The 14,191-nt window shown below is 38.4% G+C and overlaps 2 protein-coding genes across 2 annotated transcripts; one reads left to right on the top strand and one right to left on the bottom strand.

The window, feature by feature from the left end:
- The first annotated feature begins 8,785 nt into the window (after positions 1 to 8,785).
- Positions 8,786 to 9,514, top strand: LOC137981822 (uncharacterized). The gene has a single exon (XM_068828867.1). It carries the CDS (start codon positions 8,786 to 8,788, stop codon positions 9,512 to 9,514), a length of 729 nt encoding a protein of 242 aa, XP_068684968.1.
- A 1,453-nt stretch (positions 9,515 to 10,967) lies between these two features.
- Positions 10,968 to 12,137, bottom strand: LOC137981821 (putative nuclease HARBI1). The gene has a single exon (XM_068828866.1). The coding sequence runs from the start codon at positions 12,135 to 12,137 to the stop codon at positions 10,968 to 10,970; it is 1,170 nt and encodes a 389-aa protein (XP_068684967.1).
- Between the last annotated feature and the right edge of the window lie 2,054 nt (positions 12,138 to 14,191).

Genomic DNA, 14,191 nt, shown 5'->3' with positions numbered 1-14,191 from the left:
CTCAAAGAGGCACTGATCGAAGAAATGAAAAAAGGTACGCTGGAGACTCGATGCGTCGGAACTCTAGAGGTAGCACCAAAACAAGACGAAAAAGAACCAAACAGCGTGGGTTGGGATTTGGTGCATGCGCAGAAATGGCTGGGCAAAACCGGGATCGAATTTCATTGGCCTGGCTATCAGTACATGGGCCCTGCATGGCACACATTTGGGAAAGAGAGTGTAACCCAGGGAGCCCGGCATCAGTTGTTTGGATTGCCAAACAGCACGACATTGATTATTCGCGGGCTACGAATCTGAGGGACAAACATATTAGCTGAGCAGATTGACAGAATTCAAAGGGGTTCTAGGCATTTAAGCTTTATGGTCCGTGTTGTTGCCGGGTAAGCACTAACTATAGGTTTTAATAGAACTCGAATAAGAGTTAGCGCTAACTATACTCTGAAAGAATCTAGACCGTAGGGAACAAAAAGTTTTCAAATAGCAGCAGTTTCGTCTACAATTTCGACAAATGCTACTCTCTCTTTCAGGGCATTTTTCTGCGCCTCAGTAAAGTAAGGGATAAGGGCAAACATTCTTCAGTAAAATCGCGTGGATGTTTAACTTATTTTAAATCAGTGTCTATCTTAAAAGTGCGACTTATTTCGCACACATAAAACGGACAAGAAGCAAACAAATTGATGGCGGCTTATTGATTCTCGGATATCGGATAGGAATGCTCCAACAATTGCTGTCTTTCTTATACTTTTCTTAAATGGGGCGGTTAATATATCAACCCTTTGGCGTTTATGGCCTTCTTAAAGGGGCTAGGTCACGCAATTTTAGGCAATTTCAGACAATTTCAGCACTGTTCGAATGGTCATAGAATTAACTAAAATATCAAAATAACTGTTCAAAACTATACAAGAACTCTAACAAAACACAGGGAAGCCAAGAAGGGACATGGATGGACAAAACTGGAGAGGATTGAAATGGATTGAATTTGGGTAAATTTGAAAAACGTCGGCCCACCTTTTTTCAAATTTATATCAGTCTACATCAAAATGTCATTTACAAAGCTGGAAAATCATTCTCAGTTGTTATGTGGCCGTGATTTTGCAAATGAAAGACTCTTGCCCTGCCAATTTGACGTTTAAAGCTCGTAATTAACAAAATTAAAGTAAATTACCTAAAATATCGTGACCTAGCCCCTTTAAGATATAGACTGGACACGAGAGTGTTGATATTAATCCAATTTTTAAAAAAATGCCTGATCTCCAAGAAACATCATCAAAGTAGTAAGCGTTGACCTAACTGCATCAAGAGGATGGGACCCGATACATTGTGAAGAAGATCTTGCTTGTTTGCCCGCCTCCCGTCACTCGTAGAAAAGACCTGCCGGTCCACGGGCTGTGGTTCGAAGCGGCAGGTCTTTTCTACGCATGACGAGTGACAGGTAACACGTCAAGGGTAACAATAGCATGCGTGGCACCCGCTCTCCCTTTGACTCTTTCTCTTCCCTTCTACGGCCTGCCACGCTGGCTAGGTTAACAAGAACTGCCTGCCGAATGGGTATCGGGTTAGGCGATTCCTTCTTTTACAGCGTGTGTGAAAATACATTCTCCGTCAAAATGATGGCAAGACACCGGGCTTTTTTTTCTGTTAGCTTGGTCTTTCAAGTGTTACAAAGTTTGACAAGAAATGTGCGAATTCAACACAAAGATATCGCCCAACTCTTGAGATTGACCATTGTCTCTGCAAAGTCCAAAATTTACTCTCCTAGACGACGTCATTTATCACCAGGTAATCGTTTTGGAAATAACAGCTGCTTAATTATTCATCAACGTCAAAAACTCTTGCCGGTTTCAGGGCTCATTTTGTTGAAACTCAAGCACGCTTGCAACAGAGATCCCCTGTAATGTCACCCGTCACCCGTTACCTGTTACTGTACCCATCCCCAGCCACACGTCACCCGTAGAAAAGAAGGATGTAATCATCTGGGTTGAAGGACTCCTACAAATGATTTTTAGGGAGAAAATAATTGGCAAAGGAACGAAAAGTGGTTTAAGAACGGATTTAGATCAGCAGATAGAAAATGACATGAGAAAATCGAGGTAAGCCGTAACCGTGAAATGAGAGTCACTGTATTGACCACATGTTTTTGAAATGCAAGATTAACTCAAAGTTTGTCATTTTTACGTGAGTTTTTTCGCTTAGGTCGTCAAATTCAATCGCAAATTCATAATTTGGAGTAAAGAGTTCCACACTTTTGGTCTGAAACATCTTTCGAACGATCTTTTCATTTGCATTGGGTGTTTCTAAAACGAAGAGCTAAGACCAAAGACCCTATGATCTAAAAGAAGACCCTATGATTTAAAACGAAGACCCAGTGATCTAAAACGAAGACCCTGTGATCTAAAGCTTATGCCTGGTCAGACAACATTGTGTGTTATGGAATTGCGGGAGCGGTGGAACAGTGGAACAGCTGGATGTGGGCTCTGAGGGGTGTCTGGAAAACCCGAATAGCGAATAGCGAATAGTCGCGAATAGCGAATAGCGAACAGCGAATAGTCGCGAATAGCGAATAGTACGAACAGTGCGAATAGTGGCGAATAGTGACGAATAGTCTTATATAGTCACCGCCTTATGCTGAACAATCTCGTAGTCAAAGCAAATAATATGCTCACCTGTCGTCGAAGGAGAGTTTCGTGCATGCTTTTACAAACACTCTAAAGAAGAACAAACGTCAAAATGCAAAAATATAAATCACTTTCATTAATACATCAAGCTCATGATAATCTCCACGCACAGTGGCGCCCGAACATAAATTTTAGATACTCACATTTCATTAGCGGGAAAATCCCATCCAACGTTGCTGCGCGGTTGACCAGGAAGTGACTGGGTACCAAATTTTCGTCATTTCGTCACAATCCCCCCCTTCCCCTCCATCCTTATTTGCCACTATTTGTTACTATTCGTCACTATTCGTCACTATTCGCGACTATTCGCCACTATTCGCCACTATTCGCTGTTCGGTATTCGCGACTATTCGCTATTCGCTATTCGGGTTTTCCAGACACCCGGGCTCTGAGTGTGTGTGCTCGAAACTCCTCACAAAGGTCTAACTCAATGTAAAGTTCAGTTACTTGTTGGTTACTTTTTCCAGCGCCTACAAAGTGTTAAACCAGAACTAACATCGTCAGTGTACAAAGAGGAGCTGGAACCTTGAATGTCGGGATTTTAAGTAAAAGAGGTAAAAAAAACTACCACTCGGTTACGCTGAGAATGCAGTCTTTTGGGTGAAAAGTCCATCATGGCGAAAGTGATATTCAAAAAAGATGATAAGAATGAAGCCAGACTGAACAATTAAAATACTGTATATATCAAATATCGGGTACAAGATAGTGATAACAGGAACAACACTCACTGCTTATCACATCACTGCTTATTTATCATTTAAAAAAAGTTTATTAATTTTTCAAGGTAAATGACATTGCATTAGTTTCATAGTTTTTTTTTTTGTTATTCAGCCTCACTCAGTAGGAATAAAAAAAATTGAAATAAAAAAAGCTGTGTTGAAGCTTATTTTGTAATATTTTAAACTTTATTTTCATGATCATTTTATTATATGCAAAGTATTTTAATGCACAATGCTCAAGAACTTAGATAGGAACTTGAAACGTGGAAACCAAATTAAGTGTCGCAAACAACCCTGTCCCTCTCAGTTAATGTAAATAACTTTCCCACGAGAAAATGCATTGGGCGATAGCTGAATTTCTGCCGATGTTGTTGGAAACACGAGGTCTGTCTGAACGGATCTTTCTTATAAAGTTGTAATACTGACCATGTTAGGTATCTTAACGTAATGATATGTATTGTTAGTTTTTCCGCGGTTGGCCCACACAGGTTAGTGTAAAGGACCGCGGCAACTGTGGTTTCCGTTGCTATCAGGTTATCCAACAAATTAATTAACTCAAATTTAGCTAGGCTGAAGTACATGTATGTACCGCAAGTATTTACCACAAGCTTTTCCGCCTTTGTTGCTGAGTGTGTTAGGATCACATTTGTATAATTTTCAAGCTCTTTGACCAATCATAGCTAATCAAGAGCATAATCAGTTTTTAAGAGAGCTAAGAGAGAGTTGGCTGCCGGCAATGACAGAGTGCTGAAGTTTCATGCCAGAATGAAGAAGTTAAAACTCTGAAACTGTGTCTACAAAATGTGTCCCGTAACAGCTGTCATAGTAGTCACTTTTAGTCAAGTTATTGATGTATAGATTACCATTTGTCTAAAAAACAGCTTGCTTGGGCAAGAAAGCAAATGGTGTGGCCTTTCGAGGTGGTCCATTTAATCTAGGTTTTACCCTAACAAGCAGAATGTTCTCCACCAATAAAATTTGTCTGCTTTGCTGGAACCTGTTATTTGAAATGATAATTAGGTTTTGGTTGGCATATTACTAGTAACAATGGGTGACATTACAAGAAACATCTCTATATCATTAGTTGTGAGGAGTTTCAAGCACATGCACTCAGAGCCCACATTCAGATGTTTTCCACCGTTCCTAGAGTTCCATAATACACAATGTCGTCTGACCAGCCATAAGCTGCTTGGCATCGTTCTGACATTTTTGAGATGGGCCTTCGTTTTATATCATAGGGTCTTCTTTTCAGATCACAGGGTCTTCGTTTTAGATCAGTGGGTCTTTGTTTTAGATCATCGGGTCTTCATTTTAGATCATAGGGTCTTAGGTTTTAGAAACACCCTTTTCATTTGCCCAATTTGATTAGCTTCTTAGTTGCCATGGAATAGTTTTTGACGCGGTATACTGAAAAATTCGTTATAAATTTCAGGTTTCTTTCTGTTCAGCCAAATTTTCAGCAAATGTTCGTTATCTCAAAGAATAATTCTCTTTTAAACATTGGAAAATAATATATCATTTTGAATAAATATCCATTTCCCTCAAATGTTATGAAGAATTTTTGCTTATTTCTGTTATTTGAGTTTTTTTTAGAATGGTCCTGGGTTGTTATGGCGAGATGTTTTCTTCTGAAAAGCCTCTTTTATACAGGTTAAAACGAGTTATTCTTTGACGTAAGGGGTTGGAAGTAAGAAGAAGTCAATTCAACAAGTGTTAAGGGGACCTTTCCACGAATCTGTCCAACCAGTGAGCTGCAAGAACTCTTGGGAAGCACCAGGGAGGGTGGGAGGTACTCTCTTATATACACTATACAAGTATGTGCCACCCGAGGATTTTTGAGGTGCTCAGTCCTTAAATAGGGTATCCTTTTTGGTATTTTTTGGTATTGTGATCCTTAGATACTCCTTATATAGGGTCACTAAATTGCAGTATAATCCACCCCAACATGCAAAATGACCACCAACCACCCTGGTCAGAGTTTTTCTCTGTCCTTGTGTGGGCCCAATTCCAATAGTAGAGCTAACACTCGCATGGTTTACATGGGTAAAAAACAGCACTTCACGTTACCCAACAGTATTTAATTCTGCTCAAATATAAAGTGTTACACAGCCAACGTTTGCAAAAAAGTAACTCTTCCTTGTGCTTGAAAAATATACGGTACATTAAAACTGTACTAACTATGATACTAAAAGTCCTTGTGCAGAGGAAAAGAAATACAACAACATACCGGTATCAGTTAAATATGAGTTATCTTTTTCCTGTAAGTAAATAGGGTTCCATGTTTTGGTTTAGGGCCTTAAAAAGGGTGTCAAATCTTGATTTTCTATTCTTCAATAGGGTCAGGGTTTGAGAACCTTGGCACACACCTATCCAAAATTGTCGAGAGTATTTCCCCCCCCCCCCTCCTCCTTCCTCCCCAGGGTGGGAAGCCAGGTGACTTATGTGGGTCCTTGAATCTGACTTTCTAACAAAGGACCTAGATAAGCAACCTGGGTCCCTATACCCAAGAATTCTTTCTCCCCAATGGGTAGAGTACCCAACTGGTGTTACGGGGGTTGTGTCTTCAAACTCTGCTTGTGACTGTCCCCCCTCCCATTGCCTAGCAACTAGCTTGGGCAAAAGTCAAAGAAAATTAGAACAAATCACAAAGATTCAGAACCTGGAAATAGAGTTCAATTGTTTTGGAATTTTTCGATACCACTCATTCTAAGATGTATGAGCTTTCAACTACCGGTAATCTGATGTGCTCTAAAGAATACTATTCTTTAAAGCATATCCCACTAATGCAACCACAAGAAAGACATTTCACGCAAAGTCTACTTTTTTTATTTTTGGTTTTAATCTGGATACATGTGTAATGCAGTTTTATGTGTCCATAATTACCTAAGTGTAGTTTACTCTGCCCTCAAGTCATTATTTACAAATGAAAGAGGAGTTGTGGAACAACAGCTGGGTGAAAAACCTCCTCGTACGTCCACTTGCCCCATGGAGGAAAACCCCGGGCCAGCTGAACCCCTCAATCAAAGACCACCCAGGCTAGGTCTTGGCAAAGTTGGCATATATATGAACTGTAATAGGATCGAAATAGCTCCAGGAACAAGCAAGCATAAAATATACATAAAAACGGAGACTTCTTTTTTTCTGGAAAAACTGACGCATTTGAATAAAGCACTTAATGAAATTCAAAGGTGAAACATAATCGTGACCCTTTTTATGGTCAAGCATTCAGCCCTTATTATGAAGTCTTAGATTTAAATTTATTTGATCCTGTACAATGAGGGTGAACTTTGACTCTGGCCTTGATGGTTTATAACACCTATTTATTTTAAAGTTTTAAGCTTTTGTCTCTTAATTTTCTAGTTTTAATATAAAGTCTTTCTTTACCTTTTTTGCATCCACCATTATCTCTTACGGTCTTATTACTAGTACAATTCAAGGCCAAGTGGTTTGTTAACTTGCTCATGCCTTTACTTACTTGTATGGTACAAACTCATGAAAATAAATGGTACGATATTATCCTACAACATAACATTTTTAACATAGCCAGCCCTTTATATTGCACGATATTATTTTACCCTTCTTATTGCACATATCATGAGCTCCTCCATTTTACGAGAAAGTTGTTGGCAAACACTTCCAGTACCTCATACCATCACCCTTTGCTTATTTATTTACTTCTTGTTGCTAACTCCCAAATGTCATCAGATTGTATGAGATTTGTAACATCTGCTTAGCCGGTAGTTTGTTACCAAATGAGCGTGCACCATCAATTCATGCATTTATTATTTCTAATACCATTACCCTTCATGCACACTCACCACTAAACCCATTAAAGCTATCCCCCTGACACTCATTCAAATTGTTTGCAGGCCATAAAATCATAGGATAGTATCATTATTAACTTATTCTTGTGTTAAGTTCTTTGCTAACATGTGCAGGTCATTTATAGTATGATTATACTAGTCTCTACTTATTGTATTATGAGGTGTAAGCAGCAGACATGTGTAACAAATGATGTTGTATGATTATTATTCTCTACTTACTTGAAAGCACTATGCCGATGTGTGCAGTCCATTTAATACAATAATAAATTTTTATAACCATGTTGTTTATGAGTAAGTTGCTTGCTAATGCAGCATGCTATTATGACATAATTATATCTACCTATACACTTATAAGTTGTTTTCTGATGCGCCTGCGCTATTATGTCACACTATGTCATTGTTTACTCTGTCATCTTTTTATGTTGTTAAAAAAGTGCGCACCATACCGTGTGATATATACCATTATATTATACGTTTTTGTGACCATGTACTTATTAGTACATAACTTAGTTGATTATTAATGTACATTATTGTGTCACATAATGTTCTCCCCCTTCAGTAAGTCATGTCTGTTGTTTCAAGAGACCATGATCCATGATATTGTAAATGTCTGCTTTCTTAAGGAGATCAAAACTGTGTGTATGCGATCATATATTTGTACCCTCTATTTATTCTATTTATTTACTTTCAAGTTATTTGCTAAATTATGTGCACACTATAATCTGTTTGTTGTCTAGTTATTCATGTGAGTGTTTACCATTATGAGTGATATTATTACTTTTAAAAATGTTATTAATACCCTCTTCTTAACCTATCAGTAGTATGCAGCACTCTAAAAATGTCTTGTATGAGTGGTGAGCAGACGTGCGTGTCCCATCATCTCTAATTACTTGTAAGTACTATGCCAATGCGTGCAGACAATTAAATGCAATAATAAATTTCTCTTACATGTAGTTGTTTATGAGTAAGTTGCTTGCTAATGAGCGCACGTTATCATGACATAATTACCTCTTCTTATTCGCTTGCAAGTTGTCTTCTGCCGCGCGCATGCTTCATTCTATATTTTTGTTGTTGTTCAAAAAGCGCGCACCATACCGTATAATATAGCCCACTATATTATTCGTTTTTGTGACCATCTACTCATTCGCAAGTTGATTCTTAAGTAGCGTTCCTTTTAACCAACCTAAAACCGGATTCTGCGATCGAAAATTAGATTTCCCGTTCCATTTATGGCGAAACCAATCTTAGATTGCAATCTAAACAATCTACCTCCGAACGTGGATCGTTCGGATTGGTAACTGAAACTGGTTTAAGATTTCCGTTCCATTTGTCATCGGGGAGCGAGTTTGGTGTGGATTATACGTCGTGGTCTGTCAGCTCGGCACACAACAAACAACATGGCGGAGGATATATGAGACTTTTCAGCCTGTTCAGGTACAAGGTGTTTTAATCATTTTCCTTTACATTGAGCAAAAGGTCTTCAAACCAGAGAAATGTTTAATTTTTGTTTCATTTATAAGTCAAGTTCAGGAAATAGTTGAAAACAACTGGAAGTTCTTTGGGTATAATGTCTATATTTTTTGCAGTTCTCTCAACAATCGACCCTGACCAGCTTATCGTTCAGGTTCAAACTCCAGCCGCCGCATTTGAAACTCCGCTATTGCAAGTTAAATGGTCAAGGAATGAAGTGCTGTTTCTTCTGTCTTTGTACAAAGAAAGGGAGAACTTTTTCAAAGACAAAAAGTCAAAGAAGAAAACTTTGTGGGAGGAAATATCGAAGGAGATGCAAGAGAAAGGATATGGCTACACTGGTGCTCAATGTGAAACGAAGTTTAAGAACTTAAAGCAAAATTTCACAAAAACAGTCGATCACAACAACGTGTCGGGCAACGACAAAAAGACGTGCCCATATTTTGAAGAGCTGAGCGATATCTTTGGCATGACACCTTCTGTAAAGCCAGTGGCAGTTTGCTCCAACAGGGCTGGTCCTGTTGGTGAAGACCTCATCCGTACAAGTTCAAGTTCAGGTTCTTTTGCAGAAGCTGCAGCATCTTCTACTGATGGACGAAGACCATCATTGGACAACGAAGAAACTCCGCGCAGAGAGGTTAAAAGGTCCAGGGCCAAAAGGGCTTTTCAGAGTAAGGAGAGTCTCACTGATTTGTTCAAAGAGTACCAGCGGGAACAAAGGGAAAAAGAAGAGGAAAAGGAGAAACATGTCATGGAAATGCACCAGCAAAAGATGCAACGATTTGACAGGTTGCTGGAGCTATTTGAAAAGGACATTTCGAAATAAGGCATGTTAAGTTACTCTGGTTTATTGTCAATTATTTTAAATACATTTACATATTACATATTCTCGAGGACCATTTAATTTTGTCAGAAATTATTCTTTCTCGAAATATTTCATATTTATTGAGATGTTACAAATGAAATTGACTTGCAGTTCAGACAATTTTGGCATAAATGTATTTATTATTGAGATATTTATTTTCATATATTGAGATATTTTCAACTTGCAAAGGCAAAATAATTTAATTCAATTTTTGTGGAATGTGAAAAGTTTTCTACAGTATTTACAAAATTAAAAGGGCAATTTTTGATTGACAGTTGGCCAGTTTTGTAGCATGATTTGATAACAACCCCTACATGTGATACCAAGATGTTCTTGGAAGTGTTGACATGTTCTGTTTCAAAAAATGAACAATTTTCTACAGAACAAAGAGTTACTTTGACAACAAACAATGACCATGGACAAAACTGCAACACCATTTGTAACTAACATTAGTTCCAAATGTTAAAACAATACCCTCCATTCAATGGAGGCTATTGCTTTCATTGTCCTTAAGTACTTGCTTCGGAAGGCCACATTATGATCAGCCAAGCCTCTTAAGAATCTTGCTTGTTTGCCCACATTCATCCTTTTACCCTTCATCAAAGGGTTTATTCAGAACAAAACCAATGTGCAATAACTTACTTGGCAATTAAATTATCCATGAGCACACTCACAATGTACCAAATCCATTACATAGTTCAAAATCAATTGCTCTGATTTGTCCTGACCTTTTTCATTTTAGAGTAATTATAATAAAGTATGCTGCAGAAAATAATTGGTGGGGTTAGAAAATAAAAAAAAGACTGGCTCGACAGTCAAGCTGAGTTTATAACAGCAGACTGGTAAATAATAGCCTTTCCAGGCTGAAAGTGTCTGTGAAAAGGGAGGGAGAAGGGTACTTGAAAGTTGTGCTATGGCAATGCTTTACCGGAGGTTACAACCCTAACCCTTACATATAACTTGTAAAATGGAAGTACAGTAAAAACCCACGTGTAAGAACCTACTTGTTTAGAGTTTGGCAAAACAGGTTCTTATATTTTGGGGTATTAAAGTAGCAAATTTCTGCCAGGAGGTTCTTAATTTTCTAGGTTCTTACATGAGGGTTTTTACTGTATTATGATCAATTATCACATACCTACAGAAGCGGTCACTAGGTCTGCAGTCTGCAGTCTGGGTTTTACACTGACCACAACAGGGATGTTGCATCTCCTTTGTTCATTTTTCACTTAAAACCCTTTTACAAATAAAATAATGAAATGAATTGACCACTTAGTATGACTGAAAAAGGTACCCCTCTTGTGCAGACTATCCGCCCTCCCAGTGAAGCCTTCCTTTTTGGAACCTGCTTGTATTAGTTATTTGTCTTAAAAATGTATTGTTTTGCACCATACAGACAGAGATGAAGTGCAAAAGTTCAGCAAATCATGTCCATGATTTCAGCTCTCTTTCGAACAGCATTGTTGTCATCAGCAAAAATATTAACAAAGTTATTGGCATCATCATCATCGTCTAGAGGTTGTAGAAAATCATCTATTTCATCATTTGAATAAATGCAGAAATTGTGGAGTGTGCATGCTGCTATAACTAATTTTGGTAAAAACCTGATTCTGTCAATATCCACCATGACTCTCAACTTCCGGAATCTTCCTTTCAAAAGACCAATGCCACGTTCAACGACCATCCGTTTTGAACTTAGACGATTTGTAAAACGCTTTTGCTGTGCAGTAAGATGGCCATTGTCCTTAAATCCTGTCATCAACCAGGTTTTTAAAGGATAGGCTGCATCTCCAATGATGTACGTTTGTCCTGGAAGTATGTCATTTGTTCTGGTCTCTGCATCATGAAATAAAGGGCTGTTTCTCAGAACGCGTGCATCGTGGGCTGCTCCAGGCCAGCCACAGTAAACATCGGTGAATATCATGTCAGCATCACAAACTACCTGAAGCTGCATTGAATGAAACCCTTTTCTGTTTATGTAATGTTCATGATGGTCATGTGGCGCCTTTATAGGGATATGTGTGCCATCAATGGCCCCAATGCATCGAGGTAAACCATTGTTCTCACTGAAATCCTCAATAGTCCGCATTAACCTGTCTCCAGAAGGCCACTGGATAAAATCAGGAGAAACGTTGTTCACAAGTGCGTTGCAGATTCTCGTGGTAACTCTCAACACGGTTGAACGTGACACATCAAACCGGTCTGACACTGACCTGATGCACTCAGGGTTTCCAAGGTACCAAACCGTTATTAGCAGCTGTTTTTCAATTTCAACAGTAGGACGACCTCTTTCTCGGGGTACTGGGATCTCAGGGCAGGTTCCCAAAATGTTGACAAGCCTTTGGGCCGTCGGTCTCGAAAGTCTGAAGTGCTGGCGAAAGGACGAATCTGACATAGCTGGAACTATTCTCTCAACGTACGACTCAGTGCGAACTTCAGCGTTTCTACAATTTCTCAAAAACTCCTCGAGCATCATAAACATAAGGATGTCTTCCTTTTTATCGCGTGTTTCATCAGTTGGCCCTTGGAGAAGTTCCTCCAACAACGAGAAAAATGCTAGTGGCGCTCGGCGAATTATGCCCGCCATGTTTGTTTTGAAAAAGAAATGGTTACCAGGCCCCTTGGCGTTGTTGCGTAATCTATCTTTAGATTTTCGTTCCGGCTGAAACGAAAATTGAAACAATCTGGATTCACTAGATCCGAAACTGGATTGGTTAAAAGGAACGCTACCTTAATGTGCTTTGTCATGTCACACAATATTATCCCTCTTCATTTAGTCATTTGTTTTTTTAAAAGACTGTGATCCGTAATCAGTATTGTATAATATATTGTATTGTATTTTCTCTCTACTTTCTAAATTACTTAAAAGCCATATGCTGATACACACAGGCCATTATATGCTAAGAAAATATAACCATCTGCTTGTTTATGAAGGTTGTTTGTGAAGTGATCGCACTATCATCGTTTACTTCAAAGATGTTGTAAGTTGTAAGTTGCACACGCTATCATATAATTACCCTCTATTTCTTTACTTTCAAGTGGTTTGCTAACACATGCATTAACATTTCTTTCGATATGTTGTTATTCACGTGAGTGTTTACCAACATGTACGATATTATTACGTTAAAAACGATGTTCATGCCCTCTTTTATCTTATCAGTAGTATGCAGCACGCACAGATCATTTAATAACTTTTTATGACTATCTACTTTTTTATATGCAACCTTTCTACTAACGCGCGCATGGTATCCTGTCATATGATATTATCCCCCTTCAGTTAGTCATTTGTTTTAAAGAGCCCGCGCTAATATCGTATGATATTGGTAACAATCTGGTCTCGGTAGTAAAAAGGCGCCATCACGCAAATCGCCTATTATTTCCTTGAAAATTTTTATTAACGCAAGCACACCATTATTTCATGTGGTAGTATCATCCTCTACTTAAGTTAAAGAAGCGCACACCATTATATAGTCAGTATAGTAATACTTTAATGTAGGACATAATAAGTTTTTGTGACCGTCTACTTACTCATACGCAAGTTAATTACTAATGCGTGCATGCCATCATGTCATGTGATGTTATTCGTCACTTTCTGGGTATTTGTAAGTTGTTTAAAAGGCGCTCGCACATCGGATCGTATTTTTAGCCTCTAAGTATTTAAGTATCACAAGTTGCATTCCAACGCATACAGGCCAGTAATGTTAATCATCTACTTGTAAATGTGCGAGCTGTTTGCTAACGCGCGCACCATCATAGCGTGCGTCATTGTTAATTTTGAGTAATTTACTTCTTGCACCATTACACCGGATTATTGATTAATGTGTATCTTTTTTTGTTCACACTACAATGCAACATTATCGTATATTACCACGACCTTCATGCTTATGCGCCTGCGCTAAAAAATCATTTTGCTTGTCCCCCTCTTTTGCTTCATTCAAATATTGTCCACTTATCTGCCCAGGCCATTATATGGTTAGACAGTACCACCCATATCCATATGCATTTCTAGCTGAGTTTGCAAACTCAGTCGCCCCATTACACTGTATGACATTATTGACCTCTACTTAGTCACCAATAAAATGTTTGCGGACACACGCATGCTATCGCATAATACTATAACCCTCCACTTGTTCCCTTATTCATCATACAATCGCTATCACGTCACACAATAAAATAATTCTCTGCTTACTAATAAGGTTAACACGCACAGGCCATTACATGGTGTGTATTTTCACCTTCTATTTCTTGAAATTGGTAAGTTATTGCTAAGGCGCACGCGTTGTAGTGTCATATCACCTTTTATTGTTAACTTATTTGCAAGTTGTTTGCTAATACACTCTCATAATCATGTTAATAAAAGTTTTATCTCCTATTATTTTTCGTACATATTTTTCACTTATTTATCTTACTCACTGAACTTCATCCGTTAGTTAGTACCTTTAATAACGTTTAAATAAGCAAGGCCGGTATCAAAATTCACCCTCAATTCTCTACTTATCCCATGACTTTGATATTTTTCAAACCCTTATATGTATTGGATGAGTCTTAAAACAAGAAGTACGAACGCAATAAGCAGTAGATCCTAGTTAGCTATTAGACACTTAGACCAATTCATATCAATAAAAGTGCAACCTAATCTCG

The sequence above is a fragment of the Montipora foliosa genome, chromosome 13 (assembly GCF_036669935.1).
Source record: "Montipora foliosa isolate CH-2021 chromosome 13, ASM3666993v2, whole genome shotgun sequence".
Taxonomy (NCBI): Eukaryota; Metazoa; Cnidaria; class Anthozoa; order Scleractinia; family Acroporidae; genus Montipora; species Montipora foliosa.
This window is presented reverse-complemented; position numbering and strand designations above follow the sequence as displayed.

What these genes read in the sequence shown, in the direction of transcription:
- LOC137981822 (XM_068828867.1), top strand. Translation starts at nt 8,786, where the DNA reads ATGTCTATATTTTTTGCAGTTCTCTCAACAATCGACCCTGACCAGCTT.
- LOC137981821 (XM_068828866.1), bottom strand. Translation starts at nt 12,137, where the DNA reads ATGGCGGGCATAATTCGCCGAGCGCCACTAGCATTTTTCTCGTTGTTG.